This window comes from Callorhinchus milii, unplaced genomic scaffold (genome assembly GCF_018977255.1).
Source record: "Callorhinchus milii isolate IMCB2004 unplaced genomic scaffold, IMCB_Cmil_1.0 Scaffold3, whole genome shotgun sequence".
Classification (NCBI taxonomy): Eukaryota; Metazoa; Chordata; class Chondrichthyes; order Chimaeriformes; family Callorhinchidae; genus Callorhinchus; species Callorhinchus milii.
Window position 1 is genome coordinate 6,946,379 of NW_024704744.1, and position 22,690 is coordinate 6,969,068.

Here is a 22,690-nt window from a genome sequence, read left to right on the forward strand (position 1 = left end):
TTGCTGAAGTTTTCACTTAACATTTTGATGTTTTCTGCATGATCACAGTCTAAGCTGTCATTGCTCCTCTTAACACTGCAAAGGCTACATCACTGAACCATAAAGTGGGAAGAGAAAAAAGACCACAATACAGTACTTACATGATGAGTTGGATGAGCAAATATTAGACTGATACTGTGGTGCATTATCAGGGGTCCTATCTGCCTGTTCATTTGAATGTTAATGTGGAGGTCTGTAGCTCAGTGGTTAGAGCACTTGCATCGCAAGCGAGAGGACCTGGGTTCGATTCCTGGGGAGGACGAAACGTTGGGCAAGTTTCCTTACTCTGCATGCCTCTGTTTACCTAGCAGTAAGTGGGAACCCGGTTGTTAGTTGATTGACAGAGCACTTTTCTGGGATTAATAATCCCTTAAAAAAAATAAAAAAAACCTGTAATAATAATTTGGTCATTCAATCCGCAACTGTTTGTGGGACACTGCTGTGCGCAATTGGCTGCCTTCGTTTCACCCACAAAACATACAATCAATTCACTTTACAGTATATTCTGGGCTTTGAGACATCTTGAAGACACGATAAGGCATGATATCAAATGCAAGGATTAATATTAAGATCCCATGGCACTATTTGAAAAGAAAAAGGTGTCCTGGCCAACAATGCCCAGATAAAGTTGGTCGCTCATTTCATGGCTATTTGTGGGTCACAGCTCGGTGCAAATTGGATGCTGCATTCGCTGACAAATCGTCACTACTTTTAACAGTAATCTTCAAGTGTTTTTGAGACGTTCTCAACATTATAGACACTATATCAAATGCAAGGGTTATCATCAATAGCCTTTTTCCCTTCCATACATTCTGCTCTTCCTTTGATTTTGCAGTAATCTTAGTAACATTTCTCTGCCTAATATTATCACCCATTATTTGGGCTGGCCAGATCTTTGATTTATGTAGTTGGACACAAAATGATGATGATAAAAAAAATCCTTTATGTGGTAAATTGCTTTTGACATGGGAAGGACATCTCAAATGTCTTCACAGGATTTAGGGTAAAGTGTATCAAATGTGTTTTAGGCAAACATTTGGCTATTTCCAGCAAATGCTTTGATCATGGTCTGCAATTCTGTTTTTTTTGTAGGCCGGACCTGATAGATATGAGCCAAGTAACTGTTCAAAGTAACCTCTCAAATCTGGAACATGCATTTGGTGTAGCTGAGAAACTTGGTGTTACCAGACTCTTAGACCCAGAAGGTAAGCTGGAGATTTTGTTACACTGATCCACTGCAGCATGGGTGAAGATGAAAAACTAATCGAAGCATCTGATTTACTGATAGACTACACAAATCCTCTCATTTAGTCATATACACATTGCAGAATCTGTACAACTACATAAATTTAAAAACGCATTCCATAATCTCACTACCCTCTGCATGAAGAAGTTCCTCCTCAATTATCTTTTAGATCCCCTAGTCACTATCTTATACTTGTGCTCCTGGTTATAGACTCCCTAACAAGTAGGAATTTATTAATGCCTATTTATGCTAACCTTATCAAAACCCCTTTATAATTTTGAACACCCCTGATAAATCCCCTCTTAAACGTCTCGTCTGAGCGAAGAATCATTTTACCTTATTTGTCGGTTGGTGCAAATGCAGCTTTAGAGAAACGATGCTGTTTCATCATACTTGTCTCCTGTGTTTTCTTACACTGACATTTTGCTGTTTTCTCAGATGTTAATGTCCCATCCCCTGATGAGAAGTCTGTGATCACTTACGTGTCTTCGCTCTATGATGTTTTTCCTAAGATCCCCGAAGGTGGTGAGGGCATCAGTGCGAACGTAAGCAATTTCAAACCATCGTTCAGTATAAATACTATATTTAGATATCAAAATGTGTGTATATAACATTGGGTGGTTATAAATCATGTGACATGGTGATGGTCACATTTTGCCCCCCAGTTATTCTTCCTGTGCCACTTCCAGTTCCTGACCAGTATTGCCTACAACTCCTCTGACACATCGTCTGCTTTCGCCCCTATCTTACTTCAAACACTGCTGAAACCATTCATGTTTTCGTCACTTCCCGCTTTGACTTTTCCAATGCACTCCATGACGGATACCCCAGCTCAACTATAAACAAGGTCCAAATACTATAAAACTCTGCCGGCTGTACTCACCCTTACCAGGCTCCATCATCCCAGTTCTTGCCAGGCTCCTTTGTTGTTCCTCTGTTGCAGAACGGATCGATTTCAGGATCCTCACTGTAGCTTTTGAATCATTCCACACCTGGCACCTCCCAACCTCTCTGATCTGCTCACACCCTAATCCACAACTCGCTGCCTTCGCTCTGCTGACTTGGGTCTTCTTCTCTCATTCCCCCTAGTCCACCACTGGCTACCGTGCCTTCAGCCGCCATGCCCCGAATCCCTGAAACTCATTGCCTCAATCCCTCCATCATGCCCCCTCTTTGCTGTCTGCAAATCACACCTGAAGGCTTTCCTCTTTGACCATGCCTTTGGTCACTTCCCCTCTCTTCCCACTCGGCATCAGCCATTACGTGCATGAAGGGCGCTATATAAATGCAAATTGCCGTTGTTGAAATACATCGTCACCATTTCAGACCAATAGATACAATGCAATACGCTGTGTTATAGCTTGACTTAATAGTTGTGTTTTACACAATGCACCCCATTTAAAACATCACCCCAATTGTCTTGTATCGTATTATACACCGTTAAAATATTAACCAGTCGTCTGTTACATGAATTATATCTTAACTTCTTTTTGTTGGGTTGGCTGGTTCTGCTAGGATGTTGATGTGAAGTGGATAGAATACCAGAACATGGTAAATTACCTCGTCCAGTGGATCAAGCACCACGTCACAGTCATGTCAGACAGGAGCTTTTCAAACAACCCTGCAGAACTTAAGGTGAGATCAGCCTGAATGGCTCCAGGTCCTTGGGGAAAGTTTCCGTTCAAATGTACTTTTATAGACTTAATTCGGTGGCATTATGGAAAACTAATTTTTGAAGTATATGCCAGCATTTAAAAGTGTTCTTGAGAACCTTTGGATTTTTATTTCTTATTAATAAAGCCCAAGGTCTAAGCAAATATGGAGTCCTGTTGCATATTGGTTAGAGTACTCGTCTAGTAAGTGAGAGGACCTCGATTCCCGGGCAGTAATGTGTCACGCAGGAGTGAAGAGGAAAAGGTGGGTCAGGTTGAAGTCTCAAAAGCTGCAGTGAGTTTAGACTGGACCAAATTGTCTATTAATGTTATATTAATATGAAGATAGAGCTAAGGTCAAATGTCTTTAACATGAGAGGAGGCAATATAATCCGTGGTTGGTCATCTCTTTACAGGCACTTTATAACCAATACATACAGTTCAAAGACACAGAAATCCCACCAAAGGAGAGAGACAAAGCAAAAATCAAATGTCTGTACAAATTGATGGAGGTAAGTGTGGGTGAATTCAATAACTGCTCAAGCTATATTAACTGCAAGGATTATTATCAAGCCCTGTTCGACATTCTATGGCTATTGCTTTGCCAATGTCCCAAATGTGGCTGCTATTGAATGTAAAAACATGGATTAAAATTGTAAAAAATGTATTTATTTGGGCCGTTAGTATTGAGGAAGTCAGTCCTTTGGGAAGAGGAACTCCCAAGCTTTTTAATCTGAAACCAATTCACAAAAGTTACTTTGTCTCTGGGTTAGTGCTGTAGTCAGTTCATATAATGGTTTGTAGCTGTGTGATACTGGAAGGGACATTAAGCACTCTCTCAAGGTTTAATCATCTCCTGCTTGATTAGAAGTCCAGAGTTAACATGTTCTTAGCCTTGGGTTCATTGTCATTTTGAAAAAAATCTGGGTCTAACTTCACTATTTATTTATGTAATATTTTAGACATTCAAAATTTGGCAAATTGTGGAATTCAGTCTTTGTGTCATTCATCGGTTTTGTGTCATTCATAAAATAACTTAGCGCAAATTAGCTGCTACGTTTGCCTACAAAACAGTCACTGCACTTTCTGGTTAAAAAAAATATTTTGTTTTGATGACTTGATCTGACATGGATTATTATCGAGGATTACTATTATTAATTTATGGGAAACAAGTTTCAAAATTAAGGCTGTATTTAAGAACAGTCAGAAATGCTCCATAAGTAAAAATTTAATTTGGAATTTGGTGGAATTTCTTCCCATAAGGCGGTTCTTAAATTAAATTCCACCTAAATTTGAAGAATATTTTTTTTCACTGTTCTTTTTGAGGGGCTGCAGAAAACTGACTCCAGATATAAGTCTGAATTCAGGACTTTTAGGACCTGTGGTCTTATGACGAAAACAATCATGCTGGTCATTGCAGTTAAACATTTATTACATTTCAAAATATTGTTAGTCATTGGCGTCTAAAGATCATCACTTCTCATCAGGATTCACTAACAGTGATGCACTCACTGATGGGACATACTGCTGGTAACCAGCAATACGTCTTGGCCAGGTATCAGCCTGTCTCAGTTGGAAGTACTCTCGCCTCTGAGTCAGAAGATTGTGTTTCAAGCCTCACATTGAGATTTTGAGAACAGTGCTGGAGGTGCCATCCTTCAGGTGAGATGTTAGACTGAGATGTCCTGCCTGTTCAGGTGGGTATTAAAGATCCCATGGCACTATTCGAAAAGGGAAGGGAGTTTCTCCCAGTGTCCTGGCCAACAATCTCCCAGGTAAAGTTGGTCACTCACTCTAGAGACGTTGCTGTGTGTAAATTGGCTGCAAAATACACAGTCACTGCATTTGACAGTAAATGATTCTAGATGTTTCAACAGTGTGATAAGGCACCAGATCAGATGTAAGGATTACATATTTGTTTAACTTTTGAGAAGCGTGGCTCTTCGGAGCAGTCAATTGCTTACCAGACCGGATTTGGATTGCGGTTACTGGGTCAACCACTGCCTTATAGACCCTGGATCAGAAAGATTTTGAGTTTGTTACAAATTAGTAGTGGTGGGCTGCTTGGAAAAACATTTAATCTAAAAAAACACTTTTTTATTGAACAGGTGTGGATAGAATTTGGTCGTATTAAACTTCCCCAAGGGTATCATCCGAATGATGTGGAGAAGGAGTGGGGCAAATTAATAATCGCCATGCTGGAAAGGGAGAAGCTACTGAGGCCTGAAGTGGAGAGGTTAGTGGAACGGGTCTGGTTTGGAGTAATGCAGAGATATTGGCCCAAACTGTTTGCTTGCTCAATCAGTGTCTATGGCTTCAGTGTGGTTACATAACAACAACTTGCATTTATATATCGCCCTTCATGTCGGACAGCATCTCAGACTGCTTAACAGTAGCTGAGCCTGATCCCGATCCGGGGGAGGGAAGTGACCCTAAGCATGGTTGAAGAGGAAGGTCTTCAGTTGTAATCCAAAAGAGGGAAAGATGGGAGCAAAGCTGAGGGATTGGAGGAGAGAGTTCCAAAGCTGAGGGGTGTGGTGGTTGAAAGCATGACCACCGAAGGATGAATTGATACTCCTAGCAAACGAGCAAATGGGGAAGTTAGGAAAAACTTTTTCCACACATGGAGTAGCTATGATGTGGAACGCCCTGCTGGGAACTTTGGTTGAGGCCGAATCCAAATTGAAATAGATCTGTATTGTAAATTTCTGTAGTTTTATGAGTAGTCGTGTCCTTAGTGAGAACTGACAATGGGGCTCTCTTACCTGCTTAAATTCTAAGATAGCGGCCTTAAAAGCTAAGAGTGTGAGGAATTTACCAGGTTACCCTACCTGGCTACCTGTTCCAGATGCAAAGAAATACTTCTGTCTCAAAATTGCCTTTCGTAACACTGCATCCATGACCTCTTATCTTGCTGCCTCAGCATATATGAAACTATTGTTCTGGGTTTACTTCAACCCATTCAGTACCTTACGACAGCAATAACAACAAAAACGACAAGATTACATTTGTATAGCGCCTTTCATGTCGGGAGGATGTCCCAAGGCTTGTTGGACAGTGTACAGCATTTCAGACATGAGTTGGGTCAGGGGGGAGAGGGGAGGGAAGGGGATGACCTATGGCATGTTTGAAGAGGAGGGTTTTGAGGTGGGACTTGAAGGAGGCTAAGGAGGAGGCGAGGCGGACTGATTGGGAGTTGGAATTTCAGAGGTTGGGGCAAAGTGGCTGAAGGCTCTCCCGCCAATGGTGGGGCGGATGGGTTGGGGAACGTGGAGCAGGCCGGAGCCGGCTTTGCGGAGGGAACGGACGGGTTGGTAGGGGGTTAGGAGGTCGCAGAGGTAGGGTGGGGGGAAGGCCATGGAGGGCTTTGTAGGTGAGGACCAGGATCTTGAACTGGATCCTCTGACGGATAGGGAACCAGTGGAGTCGGGCGAGAATGGAGGAGATGGGGTCAAGGAGTTTGGTGCGGGAGAGGACACGGGCTGCAGAGTTCTGGATTATCTGCAGCCTGTGGAGGGAGGAGTTGGGAAGGCCGACAAGCAGGGTGTTTGCATAGTCGAGCCTGGAGGTGATGAAGGCATGAACATGAGGTTCAGCGGCCTGAGGGGTGAGGTAGTGGGGGAGTCGGGTGATGTTACGGAGGTGAGGGAAGGCAGAGTGGGTCATGCCTTGGATGTGGGGAAGAAACGACAGTTGAGGGTCGAACAAGACATCTAGGTTCCTAACTGGCACGATGCTGAAACTCTGGTCCACGCCTTTATCACCTCAAGGCTGGACTATGGGAACTCTCTCCTCGCCGGCCTTCCCGCACCTCCCTCCACAAGCTGCAGGTCATTCAGAACTCTGCAGCTCGTGTACTGTCCCGCACCAGACACCGCGAACCCTCACTCCCACCCTCGCTCACCTCCACTGGCTCCCCATCCCCCAGAGGATCGAATTCAAGATCCTCACCCTCACCTACAAGGCCATTCACGGCCTTGCTCCCTCCTACCTCTCCGACCTACTATCCCCCTACCTACCCGCCCGTACCCTCCGTTCCTCTGGCTCCGGTCTGCTCCACATCCCCCGCCCCAACCGCCCTACCATCGGTGGTCGGGCCTTCAGCCTCTCAGCCCCGAGGCTCTGGAACTCCATCCCCCAGTGCCTTCGCCTTGCCTCCTCCCTTTCCTCCTTCAAGGCCGGTCTCAAGACCTTTCTCTTTGACCGTGCCTTCAGCTCCCCTCTCGACTCTCTACCCCTCCTCGCTCCCTCCCTTCCTCCGCTCACCCTGACCATTTCCCCCTTGCTCGGGTCCTGACCCAACTGTACAGCGCCTTGGGACGTCCTCCCGACGTGAAAGGCGCTCAATAAATGGAATCTTGTTGTTGTTGTTGTTGAGTTGTAGTGTGCAGCCATGGGGTTGATCCTGCCAGAGCCTGAGGTGCAGAGGCTTATATCAGAATCTCTCTTAAGACATGTCATCTCAAGGCTACAGAGCTGTAGCTTATCTTTGTGCGGGCATTATTTTACCTTCAGATGGAGACAGCCTCAATTTATTGCAGATCTATCTTTCAAATTCATTGCAGTTCACTGCACTTTCTTGCAAAAGGTGATCCATTTGTTCAGCGTTTTGTGGTAAGGTTGATGTGAAGAATATAGAAATGCATGTACTTTATGCGACGCAATTAATCATTCCTTGTTGGAGCTCATCTGTGTCCAGATCTGTGTCATCTCATCTGTGTCACTCAACTTTACAGTACATTCTGTGAAGTGCTTTGAGAGATCTCAATGACGTGATAAGGTGCTATATCAAACACAAGGATTATTATTATTATTACTTTTTTCAAAAAAGAGGGTTGGAGTTAACTTGGGCTGAGACCCAGAATACACATTACATTCCAGGGCCCGTTTGTAAATATAGGATGTTTAAGACTTGTGTTTGAGGAGTTGAATTAATGCCAAGCATCACAGAAAGTCTTCAAGTGGAGTTGGTGTTGAAAGTCTTGAACTAACATCTGGAGTGAAAGTCAATTATATTTTAATTTGTTATTTCTTGCAAATAAGCGACACCTCACCTACAAAGTTAATTACACAGACTGTACAGCACCCAAACTGGCCATTTGTCCCAACTAGTCCGAGCCAGTGGTTATGATTATAATGGAACTAGTCCCACTCCCCTACTCTTTATTAGTCCCACTCTCCCACTCTTGCCCAATTGCAAGGGTGTGGGATTAATGAAGGGACTTTCAAAGAGCTGGCACAGGTACGATGGGCCGAATGACCTCTTTCTGTGCTATAAGATTCTATGATTCTACAATTCACATGAGCTTCCACCCCTCCTCATCCACTCTTCCCTCACCACTGTATTCCCTCCTCTGTGTTTAATGATGAAAAGAAATTTAACACAGAAAGGTTAAAAAACCTAACGCCTGTCTAAGATAGTTACTACCATCTCCGAGTACATGTTAGAGTACCAGTATTCCTCTCAGAAGGTTAATATCTCGGTGCGCTTTACAACGTTTACTGAGTTAAAGAGGGAGATATGACCATAGGTGTGGTTGAATCCATTAGAATCCATTAGAATATAAGGCACAGAAATAGGCCATTTGGCCCAACTGGTCTATTCCGGTGTTTATGCTCCACATGAGCCTCCTCCTGCCTTTCCTCAACTAAGCCGATCAGCATAACCTTCTATTCCTTTCTTCCTCATGTACCTTTCTAGTTTCCCCTTAAATACATCTACGCTATTTGCCTCAACTACTCCTTGTGGTAGCAAGTTCCAGATTTCCACCGCTCTCTGGATAAAAATGTTTCTTCTGACTTCTCTATTAATTGGTGACTATTTTATATTGATAACCCTGTTTTTGGTCTCCCCCACAAGTGGAAACATCTTCCGTATGTCTACCCTATCAAAACCTTTCATAATTTTAAAGACTTCTATTAGGTTACACCTCACCCTCCTCTTTTCAAGAGAAAAGAGTCCAAGTATGTTTAGCCTTTCCTGATAGGTATAAACCTCTCAGTTCCAGGATCATCCTTGTGAATCTCCTTTGTATCTCCTCCAGTGCCTCTATGTCCTTTCTAAAATGTGGGGACCAGAACTGCACACAGTATTCCAAGTGTGGTCTAACCAAGGTTCGATGTAAATTTACCATAACTTCCCTGCTTTTCATTTCTAGTCCTCTAGAAATGAACCTCGAAGTGGTAGGTTTTAAGAAAAAATAGAGAGAGGGTGAGTTGGAGGGATAGAGGAGGAAATTTCGGAAGTTAGTGGGTAGAATCACAAGGCTTGACCACCAATGGTGGTGTGGAGAGAGCAGGGATCTCTTGACAAGATGAGGTTATGCAGGGGTAGAGCAGATGAGTAATAATAATAATAATAATAATCCTTGCATTTGATATAAAGCTTTTCACATCTTCTAGACGTCCCAAAGCGCTTCACAGAATATACTGTAAAGTGAATTGACTGTATATTTGTGGGCGAACGCGGCAGCCAATTGCGCACAGCAGTGTCTCACAAACAGTCGTAGATTGAAAATGACCAATTTATTATTGTTTTGTTTTGGAGGGATTATTATTAGACTCTGTGTGGAGTAAGGAAACTTGCCTAAGGTTTCGCCCTCTGCCTGGAATTGAACTCAGGTCTCTCGCTTGCAAGGCGAGTGCTCTAACCACTGAGCTACAGGACTCCACGAATCTGAAATGCGATCAGAGAGATAGTGAAGTGGTAGGGCATGGAGGGATTTATAGGTCAGGGCGAGGATCTTGAAATGAATCCACTGGGAAATGGATGTAATGGAGTCTGGCGATGACTTGGGTGATGGGCGTGTGGAGTTTGGTGTGGGTGAGGATCTGTGTGGCGGAGTTTTGGTTAGTGATATGGAGGATAATTTCCCACGAGATAAATTTTCTTAGCAGCTCAAAACATGTAGAATTTGGCAAATTGTTGAATTCAGTCTTTCCTTTTGAAGTTACTTGAAAGAACTTATAGAAAACCAGGTTTGAAATTTAAGATTGCATTGAAGAATTTGCCAAATTCTCTATCTCTGAACTAAAAAGAAAATAGTATTGCATTTCGTGAAGCCCTATGATCACATTGATCATAGGGCTTCACAGGGTTTTCTTTTAAAGCAACTCACTGTGTGTTTGTAGAGTAAATTGAGAACCAGGTGGAATTTATTCTCCCATCGTAAGTGCAGAACTTTTTGTGTGTGTGTGTGTGTGTGTGTTTCTCTCTCTCACTCACACACTCGCACTCCACTTCCCAGTTTAGAGCCAGTGAGTGTGTGGGTATTTCCCTCTCTCTCTCTCCCGCCCACTCTCCCCAGGCTAGGGTGTGGGTGTGCGTGCTTGTGTGAGTGTGTGTTCCTCTCTCTCTTCTCCTCACTTTTCCTCAGGCTAGAACAAGTACAAAATGGGCTTTCAGCCCGTACTGTTATTGTTGAAAGTGATCCTGAATTGTCTTCAGCGCCGTGTAACTTTTGTGGTGTGGATTGTGGTCGGGCAGGGCAGTGAAAAGTAGGGCGTACTTTGCTTTGAATCGTGCTTAAAAAAAAATAGACACCAAAGTGACCTGAGCAGGTATGCGTGCCCTGAAGCGCATTCCTGAACGATTGATCAGAATATTAATGCTCAATCTTTTCTCACTGCCCTGCGAGCAGAATCTGGTCTCTCTCTCTCTCTTTCTCTCTCTCTCTCACTCGCTTGTCTCACCGGCAGCAGCTATTTAAAGCGACGCCTTGTGTGAGGAGCTCAGTGCTCCTCTTGTCAGTCACTCCCTGTGCCGGGGCCGGCCGAGAGGCTAAGCGTCTTGTCTCTGGCCGGCTTGCCGAGGGTTGAAAATGAACAGTGGGTCGGTGGCCTTCTGCGGCAGCTCCCCTCTGTGGAGCAGCGCTTGCAATCTCGTCAGCTCCACGGACAGTATTTACTCCAACAGCTCCGCGCGGACGCCCATCAGCTCGTGGACATCTCTGAGCAGCGACTCGGAAGGGTGCAGGTAACACAGCTACAGCCAATGGTGAAAAGAACAGCTGGTTTCAGAGTGGCAGAGGTCATTGATGTTTCCACCCTCCCCTCACTGCGCGCATTGAATTTCTGTACGTGATCTTCAATGTTGCCAGTGGCTGCTTTTTACTGGTGGGTGCGAGAGAGAGAGAGAGAGAGAGGAATATAAAGCAAGGAAACTGTTGATGTGAGGGTAGGTTAATGTGTGTTCAGTGAGCCCTGTTCTAATTGTTTCCCAAGGCTTCTCTTAACGATGACCGACGAGACCAGAGAACCTCATCGAAATGAGCTGCCGCTGTGTGACTGGAGCCACGACACTTCTCATGGCCGTGACCCATTTCATCTCAAGTTTCGAGATCGTGCCCGATTGGAGCAAATTTAAAATCATTCTTACGGAACGATAGAAATTCATAGCACAGAAACCACACCATTCAACCCGCGTTCACCTACAAATTACATTCATTATACTTGGCAATACATCCTGTGAAGTGTTTTGAGGGGTTCTCCTGGCAGGAGAGGTGCTCATGGAAGGATTATTATTATTATCTTGTCTGTGCTGTCTTTTTTCAATGGGCAATCCATTCAGACCTGCATTTTCCCTCTCCCGCAGAATATTGCTGCTCTAGATATCAGCCGACCCTCTTCAATGCCAGTGTGGATTCTGCCTCGACCACCAACAGGGCATTCCACATACTGATAACTTTCCATTGTTTTAAAAAAAAGCCAAATCTATGCCTTTTGCTAGTTATTTGAAATCATGTTAATGGTCTTTATGCTGAGATATTTTGAAATTCCAAACACTTCAAAATGTTCACACTTTCGTCTATTATCTCTTATGTTTTGAAGCTTTTTTTAATATATATATATTAAAAAAAACGTTTTGGGATCAAAAACAAATCCTGGGAACACTCAGCAGGTCAGGCAGCATCTATGGAGAAAGGAAAGTGAGTCAACATTTCGGGTCCACGACCCTTTGTCAGAAGCGCTTTGAGACATCTTGACGACGTGATAAGGCGCAGTATCAAATGCAAGGGTTATTGTTGTTGTTATTAATAAGTTTCAAACTTTTTCTGAAGCTGCATTGGATTCGAAAGTTTCCTTTCTGATTCTTTTCTTTTCTCCTCTGTGAAGACTTGAAATGCTGCAGCAGATTGCCACCAGAGTTCAACATGACAGCATAGCATGTGAGGATAAACTGACACTGGCTCACAATTCACTGCAACTGGTAAGTTCAGGTTAAAGCCTAGCACATCCCTGTTACCCTTGCAGTTGTCAGTCTGGCTTAGCTGGTAGCACTCGGTACTCGGTGTCAGAAGATCATGGGTTCAAGCCCCACGATGGTTCTTTGAGCTCCCAGTCTGACATGGCTCTCCCCTGCAGAGGAATGCTGCATCGTCCAAGGTCCCTTTGTGAAAGGCGCTATTTTTAGTGTGAATTGTTTTTGTTAAACCTGCCTGTTCAGGTGGATGTTAAAGATCCCACAACACGATTCAGGAAGAGGAGGAAGTTTGTCCTGAACACTACACATGACCTTAATGACCGTGAAGCGATATGAGGCATTTTAAAGTTAAGAACAATGCAAGTTGCATCGAACAATATGGCACAGAAACAGGACACTTGGCCAACTCGTCTGTGCCAGTGTTTATACTCCACGCAAGCCTCTATCCCTACTATTCTCCTCTCCTTATACTCCTCCACTCCCTTCTCCCTCAAGTATGCATCACTTTGTTCATCGATTGCGTCTTCTAACAGTGAATTAAGTCAAGATGATTTGACATTGTACCCAGAGACGTTACAGCTCGACAATATTGGGTACTGAATGCAATCAGGCTGCTGTAACCGGGTTTGGAATTTTTCTAGGATGCTAAACGGCTGGATTCGGGACTTCAGTTTCAGAACGAGACGGAAATTGCTGGGTATCTCCTGGAGTCCGAGAATTTGATCCGCCAGCAGATCATTGACGTGCAGACTCTCATCGATGGAAAGTATTACCAGGCAGACCAACTGGTTCAAAGGTAGGAACCTGGATTTGCACACAACTTCGTGAGCTTGTGATCCGGAGTAATGCCTAAACCTTGAAAGAGGAAGGTTATTAAGGGATGTAGAACAATATGTTAGGATTCACCAAGACAAAAGAACAAGATTAGAGTTGGGACTGGCAGACACCAGGAAGTTTTTCTAATTAACGACTGGAACAAGTGGCCAGGAATGTCCACATTTTAAAAAGAAACATAGTTTGATGGCTTGATGGGAAGGTGACAGGGTGAGTATTCTAGGAGGATGAGATGAGGTGGGTTGAAGAGCCTTCTTTATCTGAACTGGTCTTGTGAGAAAATCGCAATCAACAAATCTGCCGTGATCCCAATAAAACAGAGGGGCTGGTTGAATGGCTTAATCCTGTTCTTGCAGAGGAGAAAGGTGTGAGATCTCATGTCACATTCGGTGTGTTATGGAATGTGCTACAGGGTGGACAAGTGCAGTATGTGATGTGAAATTAATTATAAATATAAATCATATTATAAATATAATAGGTGTTACTCCACTTCACAGTGTATCTTATGAAGCGCTTTGAGGCATCTCAATTACGTGATGAGGTGTAACGTAAAATGCAAGGATTATTATTATGTTTGACTGTGCCCGCTGTGCTCTCTCTCTGTAGAGTTGCCAAGCTTCGTGACGACCTGATGTTGCTTAAGTCAGAGTGCTCGTCGGTGTACAGTCAGGGACGCTCCATGTCGGCCGAGCAGACCAAGCTGATGATGGCGGGACTGACACAGAGTCTCAATCAGAGCTTCTCCTCTGGCTTCTCCCGGAGCTTAACCCCCACCTTCAACTCCAGCTCCTCTCTGAGCCTGACCCCCAGCCTGACTCGCTCTTTCGCTCCAATCCTGCCGCCTAGCCTCCCTGTCAGCCTCTCCTCCGGGTTAAAGCCCGTCATGATGCACGGCTTCATTTCGGGGTTCGTCCCCGGTGTGGACCCCGACACACGGCAAACCATCAAGCTCATGCAGATCAGGAAACCAATGATGAGATCCCAGTTGGCCAACCAGTCACTGACAGAGGATGAAATCAACATGAAGTTTGTTCAGGATCTGCTGAGCTGGGTGGAGGAAATGCAGGTAAAACTGGTCAACAAGGCATTTGATAGCTTTCGGCATCATCCTGATCCTAATGTTCTTTCTGGTGTAAATGATTCTTACCAATCTACTTTCTCACCCTGACATGCTCACATGCTCGCTCTGATGCACGTACGCACGCTCTCCGTGAAGCACATGCGTGTTCTTTCTCTCGTATGCTCTTTCTCTCATTCTTCCTCTCGTGTTCTCTCTCGATCCAGCATTCGCTCCGTCTCTCGCGCGCACACACCCGCTCTCACGAATGAACACTCTCTCAGGCATGCGTTGGCTCTCGTGCACACCACCCATCAGTATTGTTCTCTGCCAATGATGTTGTTTATTTTCCTGAAACGTCTTGAATTCCTTTAACCAGGTGCAACTCGACCAAGCAGAATGGGGGTCAGATATGCCGAGCGTGGAGAGCCATTTAGAAAATCACCGAAATGTCCACAGAGCCATCGAGGAGTTTGAATCGAGCATCAAAGAAGCTGAGTCAGCCGAGGTACTGAAAGGTCCCAACCTGTCCCTCAAGACCTTCCTTGTTGACCGTGCCTTCGGCCACACTCCCATCCTTCGCTCGGGTGCAATCCCTTGACTGTCCAGCGCCTTGGTACATCCTTCTGATGTGAAAGGCATTATATAAATGTAATTTGTTATTGTAATGGTAAGTGTCGTTGGCGTTCACAGTGACAGTCACAAGAAATTAAATGCCTTGTGATATGGCGGAGAGGAGCTTGCAGTGGCTGGGGCCAGGACTGTTGCTTTTAATATTAAAAACCATGTTATAAATCGGGAGGATTCTCTTAGACTATATACCATTTGCACCCACACTGGTGGGGGGGAACATACCAAAGTGCTCGACAAAGCTAGCTGGGGGTAAGAGACGAAGGGTTTGTGTAGGGAGAAAGATGACCAAAAGTGCAGTCAAAGAAATACGGCATGAAAAATGCAAGGAATAATAGTTTTTTTTCTTGTTATTGTTGTTAAACAGAATCAGATAACATCCCCTCTTAAGAACGCTTATTCTGAGAAGCTGAGAATGCTTGAGAGCCACTACTCCAAACTCCTGGTAAGTCCTTCTGGCTTCCTTCGTTGTCTCAGGATAGATTGTTACAGCGCAGAAATAGAGGGTGAGCCCCAACAGTGCAGTGGATAGAGAGCTGTAACTTACGGGCCAGGAGCTCGCTGGTTCGAATTCTGATCTGTGCTGAGTTTGCTGGTCTCAGCTGAGGCTGCTTGGGGAGGTTAGAGGACTCGGGTTCGAACCCGGACAGGGCGAAATTTAGGCAAGTTTCCTTACTCCACGTGCCTCTGTTTACCTAGCAGCAAGTAAGAACCCAATTGTTTGTCGATTGGCGGATCGCTTTCCAGAATAATAATAATGCGGTCACGCAATCCATGACTGCTTGTGGGACACTGCTGTGCGCAATTGGCTGCCATGTTCCGTCCGCAAAATACAGTCAATATTTTCTGGGAAGTGCTTTGAGGTGACTTAACGACGTGATAAGGCGCTGTATCAGATACAAGGATTATTGTTATAAATTGACCCTAGTAAGAGAGGTGAAACCAGCCAGCGCTCCCTTCACCACCCAATGCTGGTTGTGCACTTGGGTGGCAGCTGGTTATGTGGCAGACATAAGGCTTGGCTGTCAAGCTCACTGATGCTCACCCTCAGGGCTCACTCGGGTGGTGTAGTGGAGGGTTATCACTGGTGCCTGTGAAACACTATTCCAGCGAAAGGAGGCAGGAGCAGAGAGGCATAGTCCAATAGGGATGATATAAGAAAAAAAAAAAGCTATTCAATGGATTGGGTCCGCACTGGCCTTTGGCTCCATATGAGCAGCAATGAGATGTCAGCTTTCTAGCGCTTCAACTTCTGAAGACAGGATAACCCTGTAACATGGTTGTTGCATGCAGACGAGAGATTGCGACCCCTAATACACTGTGTCAGCCATTTTCACAGGAAGTAACAACCCGGAGACCATTTTCGTAGGAAGTGATGTCATTACCCCCCCCCCATGTTTGACACCGGTCACTTTCTTTCTTCCCTCAATGATGCTGAATTTGTGTGTTTGTTTCATTAAATAAAAGACGACATCCAGGCACCGTGCAACCCACCTAGAAAGCCTGAGAAGCTTCATATCCAGAGCGACCAAGGAGCTGATCTGGCTAAACGAGAAGGAGGAAGAGGAAGTGGCTTACGACTGGAGTGACCGGAACTCCAGCATGCTGAGGAAGAGAGAATATCACTCGGTATGAGATGGACATGGTTATACAGTTGAAGCATTGACAAGAGTATTCAGTGCTTTCAGATGTCAGCCTGGCTCAGTTGTAGCACTATCGCCCGTGTCAGAGGCTTTGTGTGTTCAAGCCCCAGGTCGGGGCTTTCAGCAGCATCTGATAATCTAATGCAGGGGTGGGGGGGGGGTGTTGTCGCTGTGTCGAAGGTCCTGCCCTTTGGATGAATGTTAAAGATCCTATGGCACAATTCAAATAAAGAAGGGATTTCTCCCAGTGTGCTGACCAGGTAAAATGGATCATTCGCTTCATGGCAGATTGTGGAACCTCGCTGTGTGCAACTTGCCTGCCTCGTTCGCTTACAAAACGGATGTTTTATTTCGCGGTTGGCATGAATCAATTTTTGTGTGTGTGTGTTTCAACAGGAACTGATGAGAGAGCTGGAAGATAAAGACATGCTGATGAGATCAGTTCAGGACGATGCAGATCAACTTCTCCTGGATCACCACCCTGCACGGCTAACCATTGAGGTGAGGGTCCCCCCAGGGCCAACCCGCATGCTTCACTCCCCTCCATTGGCAGCGTTGGTTACTGAGGCCTTTAGAAAGCACTCACTCTACATGCCTCGCTGCTGACAAGGGTTCCTTAGGTTCAAACCTCATTTTCTCAGTGGGGTTAGAAATCTCGGTGCACCACACGGCCTCTTAAGCCTTTGACTTTCTCGCCTGAGCCCAGTTATTGTGACTGTGTGTCGTGCAAGGGTTTCCTGGAGAAAGCTCACAGATGGTTTTGCTGGCAATGGCAGGCAGACAGCTGTCCTGTGACCCAAGTATAGAGTTGTTGCAATATCAATGCTATGTGTTTTGCGTGATCGATGTTACATGTGTATATGATTATTGCTATGTGTGTGTGAGTGTATGTGTGAGTGTGTGTGTGTGTGTGTGAATGTCTGTGTGTGTATCTGTTCATCTTCCCTCTTCTGTGCTCAAGTCCCCTTTGATTCACTGTCTGTGGCCAATGTTAAACATATTGATTTATTTCAGGAACATAAACTCTGCAATAAGGTCCGAGCCTTTTCCTCTCCAGTGTAAACATTCCATGTTCTGCATCCATGTAAGAGAAGGGATGAGGAAGGGTGGGAGCTTGTGTGGAGTGTGAACACCAGCACTGTGACTGTTGGGTTGAAAGCCTTGTTTCTGTGCTGTCACGTTCTATATAATTTCCTTGTGGTCTGAGGGAGGGGATGAGAGAGAGAGAGAGAGGAGGTGGATGATGAGTGGTGGCTTCCTGGAGTTGGGGTGACTCAGAGCAGACATGCTGGGTGAAGTCTAGCAGATTGTACAATGTTGCCTGACTTACCTGGTTCATTAATGAGATGTGATGGTGTGGACATGTCCTCATCCCTCTGCGTCAAAACTCTGACAGGAGGAGCATCCTAGCTTGGGCAAGTGCTACGGAAATTAACCGTAATGATAAGGCTGCACGTTGCCATATTGTTTCTTACAACAATTCCTACAAAATATAGTCAGTGTAATTTACAGTATATCCTGTGAAGTGCATTGAGACATCTCAATGACGTGATAAGGCGCTATATCAAATGCAAGGATTATTATTACTACTTATGCAATGAACAATTCAGCAAACCATGCACAACACAAAGGGGAACAACAAGGAATATGCAGCAAACCCCATGAAACACAATGCACAACACCACAACCATACACAACACTACAAACATACAACACACAACACTACAAACATACAACACACAACAAAATTACATTTGTATAGCGCCTTTCACAACAGCACAAACATACAACACACAACAAACCCCAAAACAACACGGCATACAACACGCAACAAACAGTGCACAGCACAGCAAATAATAACACAACAAACAACCCCAAAATAATTTGGTTCATACAGTACCTTTCATGTCTGGAGGACTTCTCGAAGGGCATCATCCAGTCTGAGCTGTGGGAGGGAGAGAAAGTTGTGGGGGGGGAACGGGAAAGGTAGCTAAAAAGAGATTCATCTTAAAGGTTGGGATTGGAGGGAGGGAGCACGCTTACTGATGGAGGGTGGATCAAGTGATGGACCTTAATGCTTGTGGTATATCTGCATTAATGGAAACAAAATTCTTTTATCTTTTTAAGGCTTTCAAAGCTGCCATGCAAACCCAGTGGAGCTGGGTGTTACAGCTTTGCCACTGTGTTGAGCAACATCTGAGAGAAAACGCAGCATATTTCGAGGTGAGTTTGAGGCGTAAATGTAAGATAGCCACAAGAAGATCTAAAATAGAGTTTAGGAGGAGGCTTTAGGACGAAGAGTGGGTGGTGAAAATGTGCAACTCACCGCAAGACTCTGTACTTGAAGCAGAAAGAAGCAATGTGTTTAGCGGAAACTTGAATATATGAGGGAGAAGAGAATAGAGGGGTATGTGGTGGGTTTGGGGAAGGCCTGGGAGTTGGTATTCAAAGGGGTGGAGACTCATGTAGGGATTTAACCATGGACTAGTCAGGTCTGTTTTAGTGATGTAAGGTCTACGCAAAGTTATGTTCCTATTAACAATAAACTAACTGTGATGATAAATGACGACGTGGCAAGTGCTCTCGTGGCTTGAGGATGCTGCCTTCATGCCAGCTACAGGGGTCAGCTTGGCTCGGTTGGTAGCAACTCTCGCTTCTAGGTCAGAAAGTTTTGGGTTTAAGCCCCAATGTACTCGTATTCTAGACTGACACTCAAACGCAGTACCATGTCAAGCATTGCATTGTTGCAGGTGCCATTCTTGGGTTAAGAAATTCAACTAAGGTGCTGTCTGCCCTTCTTCAGGTGGACATTCGATAGGTCCTTCTTTTGGGTGGAGGTGTTGTGGCCAACAACCCTCCAGTTAAGTTGGCCATTTACCTCATGGTTGTGTGTGGGACGTTGTGGCTGTGGGCAAAATGGGTGGCTACATTTGTGTACAACACAGTTGACAGGATTCACTGTAAAGCACTTTGAGGTGGGTTCGAGATAAATGATCCGAGTGAGTTAACATGTGGGCTGTTTTGCCACTTCCAGTTTTACAACGATGCCAAAGAATCCCTGGATTACTTGAAGAACCTACAAGAGACAATAAAGAGAAAGTACAGCTGTGACAAGACCAGTAGCCTAGTCCGCTTGGAGGACCTACTGCAGGATTCCATGGTAAGAGGCAGAGTGTAAATGACCAGACACTGGGAGCTGGAATTCTTCCCATTGTGTTCTTGTTAACCCTGGTAGCCAATGCCTTTACAGGTAGGATGGTCCTTGCTGGACAAGCACCAGGAAGCTTGCCAGTCATTACTGCACGGTTTTAGCTGGATAAACTGCAGCAGTACCCCCAATGCACACACTAGGTTCCCCAAACCCTGGCGCTTGCCAACCAGCGTCCCATATTCCAGAATTGACTAAGTGGAGAGAGTCCTGAGAGGGCGTGCGTTCCATTTCAAGACTGAGAGATGTTTCCCTGCAAATATGGAAGTCAGTGTGTGGTTCGGAGCACGGGGATGGGTTTCCGCACACACACACACACTGGCTGATCCTCTCAATTTTTTAAAAAAAATAATGTTTTAAACTTTTGTTGAACTTTTTGGTCCTTTTCTCAGGCGAGAGCGAAATGCTGGACATATTCAGTGTGTCCCATAAACGCCGCTGTGTTTCCTGTCCCGCGAGTGTCGCTCTTGTTGCCCTGCTCACTCGTTTCTGGTTGTTTCCACCTTCAGGATGAGAAGGAGCAGCTTCTCCAGTACAGGAGCAACGTGGCGGGTCTCATGAGCCGGGCGAAGGCCGTTGTCCAGCTCAAACCCAGGAACCCTGACAACCCGCTGCGGATTTCTATCCCCATCAAAGCCATCTGTGACTACAAACAAATCGAGGTGGGTGGTAGGCCAAGCGGGAAACCAACACATCTTTTAAGTTGACAACAGCGTTCTGTGGCGTTCTCATTTACGTTTTTTTTTCTTCACTCGTTAAACATGGCGAGAGTTTTCAGCAGCTTGCACTTGCGTGGCACCTTTCACACCTTTCACAGAGAACGTCTCCCTTTGAGACAACTTCAGAATCCTTGGAAGTCATTTAAAAAGTTTGTATCTTGCTGAATTTTTTTTGCGTTGGTTATTTTTGTGGAATCCGACGTGAAGGGTCGTTGTGCAGGACTCACTGAGATACACGGATGTGATTTTGGTGGGTGTAACAGAGAAATGGCAAGTAAATGGATTGCTCATTCAAAGAGCCAGTACAGACACGATGAATGCTACCTCGTGTGAGGGGTCCTATGTTATTGCAAGTTGTTGTTGGACCAAATGACCTTCCTTTCATTAGGGAACTGGAGGAATGAAAAGCAGAGGGATGTAAGGAGGTCCCTGTGAAAGGAATGAGAGCAGGAGGTGGCAGAATGGGTCTTGGTTGTGAGGGTACAGAGGAGCGAGAGAATTATAAAGCAAAGGAAGAGGGCATAAAGATAGAGATTGATATCCAAGGCTTCACTTCATTGAATTACATAGAACTTACAGCAGGGAAACTGATCATTCAACGCAGCAAGTCCATGCTGTTGTTTAGCCTCCACATGAGCTCTCACTCCTCCTAATCCCCTCTTCTGAAAAACTCTCTTCCCTTCTCCGTCGTTCATACATCAAATTTCCTCTTAAATACATTGATGCTTTTTGCTTCAGCCACATTCTCACCACCCTCCTCCTAAATTCCCTTTCAAGATCTACTACACGGCTGTCTTATATTTAGGCTAATTTGGACTCACCAATAAGTGGAATCCGCCTATTAACTTCCATCTTATCAAATCCTTTCATAATCATAAACACCTCCATCACGTCCCCCTCGAAGTTGGGCTCCCCCACTATTAAGCTCTCGGAGATGCTGCCTCGCATGAAGGACACTATGTAAGGGCAAGTTGTTGTTGAGCTTCATCCTAAACTCCCTTATAGATTTCAGTCATTACCACGGAGCAATTAGCCTGGCTATCAGGAGGTTGTACAACCTAATCATAATAATAATCCTTGCATTTGATATAGCGCATTTCACGTCGGGAGGACGTCCCAAAGCGCTTCACAGAACACACTGTAAAGTGAATTGACTGTATATTTGTGGGCGAACGCGGCAGCCAATTGCGCACAGCAATGTCCCACAAACAGTCGTAGATTGAAAATGACCAATTTATTATTGTTTTGGAGGGATTATTATTAACAACCTACTTTAAGGGCTGTTTATTTGAGGAGGAAAATGAGTGAGCGGCAGCGCTGTTGGCTCAGGCTGACACACTGTGTGATCACTGATCACCACGGCGGGTCTGGATGACTCAGAGAAAACATGCAATTAGACTTGCGGCAAATTACAGGCTTTGCAGCATTTTCTATTTAAACTCTGCTAATTTGCATCTGCTGGTATGCCGGGTGGTGTAATTATACTTAGCAGATGATTGCTAGGAAAAATGAAATATTACCAGCAAGTCTCTGGACCCTGTAAACAATTTTTATGGACCCATGCTTCTTTGCATTGTAACGCATTTGCGTGGGGGAATGTTGTCAAGGCAAAGGACCTGCTTGATTTCCCTGGTCCCCAAAGTTGATCGGCAACCGTGCCCTTGTCCATCACACACTAAACCTCCCTACCTTAGTGTCTCTACCTCATATCTCCTTTCTCCCCGGCTCCACGTCAAACTCTGCCACTTTTAAATGCTCTGAGACGGTACCCTGTGCGAAGGACGCAATATGAATGCAAGTTGTTTGCAAGTTGATGTGTTTTGGCAAGTAGGACACCCGCTTGCTCATCAACCCACACAGACACAGAGAGAAGCAACGAGGACTGGAATCTCATGTGGTTTTGCCTCAAATATTGCCTTAACATTTACGTTGTGCAGAAATGTCTTTAGACCAGTTTTGAAATTCGGTGCAAATTTGGAAGCTATCTTTCTGCTGTTCTTTTGGTTAAAAAGAGGAGAGAGAGAGAGAGAGAGAGGAACTTGTAACAAAGCTGGCTTCCGAACTAACACTGAAGTGAAGGGTTTTCCAGAATTTTGCACCATCAAAGTGGTTGAGGCCGGGCCGAGAGAGATTTTAGACCTCTGACGTGAGAAGCTGAGGCAATCGCGGTCATTGTTACAACAACAACAAAATTACATTTGTATAGCGCCTTTCATGTCGGGAGGACGTCCCAAGGCGCTGGACAGACAGAGTTTCGGACCCGAGCTGGGGGTCGGGATTGGGGAGAGTGGAGGGCAGGGGGTTATATATAGTATATGTATAGTTACAAGGGAGCGCTTGTGCCCTCTGGTGACTGTCTTGGAGATTGCAGATCAACTGCTATTCTCACAGGCCCCTCAGACCTATGGAGGGAAGTCTGTATAATGGGAGTTTGGTTCAATTTATGTATCGGGAAATGGT

The 22,690-nt window shown here is 45.0% G+C and overlaps 1 protein-coding gene across 1 annotated transcript in view; it reads left to right on the top strand.

The window, feature by feature from the left end:
* The window catches only part of LOC103179015 (dystonin), a 323,265-nt gene that overhangs the window by 134,211 nt on the left and 166,364 nt on the right, over positions 1–22,690 (top strand). Inside the window, exons 8-22 of the mRNA XM_042333693.1 lie at positions 1,132–1,244; positions 1,724–1,830; positions 2,801–2,920; positions 3,354–3,449; positions 5,046–5,173; positions 12,052–12,145; positions 12,781–12,935; positions 13,580–14,039; positions 14,410–14,538; positions 15,028–15,105; positions 16,128–16,289; positions 16,700–16,804; positions 18,431–18,526; positions 19,338–19,463; positions 20,021–20,173. Of these exons, the coding sequence (XP_042189627.1) occupies positions 1,132–1,244; positions 1,724–1,830; positions 2,801–2,920; positions 3,354–3,449; positions 5,046–5,173; positions 12,052–12,145; positions 12,781–12,935; positions 13,580–14,039; positions 14,410–14,538; positions 15,028–15,105; positions 16,128–16,289; positions 16,700–16,804; positions 18,431–18,526; positions 19,338–19,463; positions 20,021–20,173 (2,122 nt within the window). The remainder of the gene's footprint in view (positions 1–1,131; positions 1,245–1,723; positions 1,831–2,800; positions 2,921–3,353; positions 3,450–5,045; positions 5,174–12,051; positions 12,146–12,780; positions 12,936–13,579; positions 14,040–14,409; positions 14,539–15,027; positions 15,106–16,127; positions 16,290–16,699; positions 16,805–18,430; positions 18,527–19,337; positions 19,464–20,020; positions 20,174–22,690) is intronic.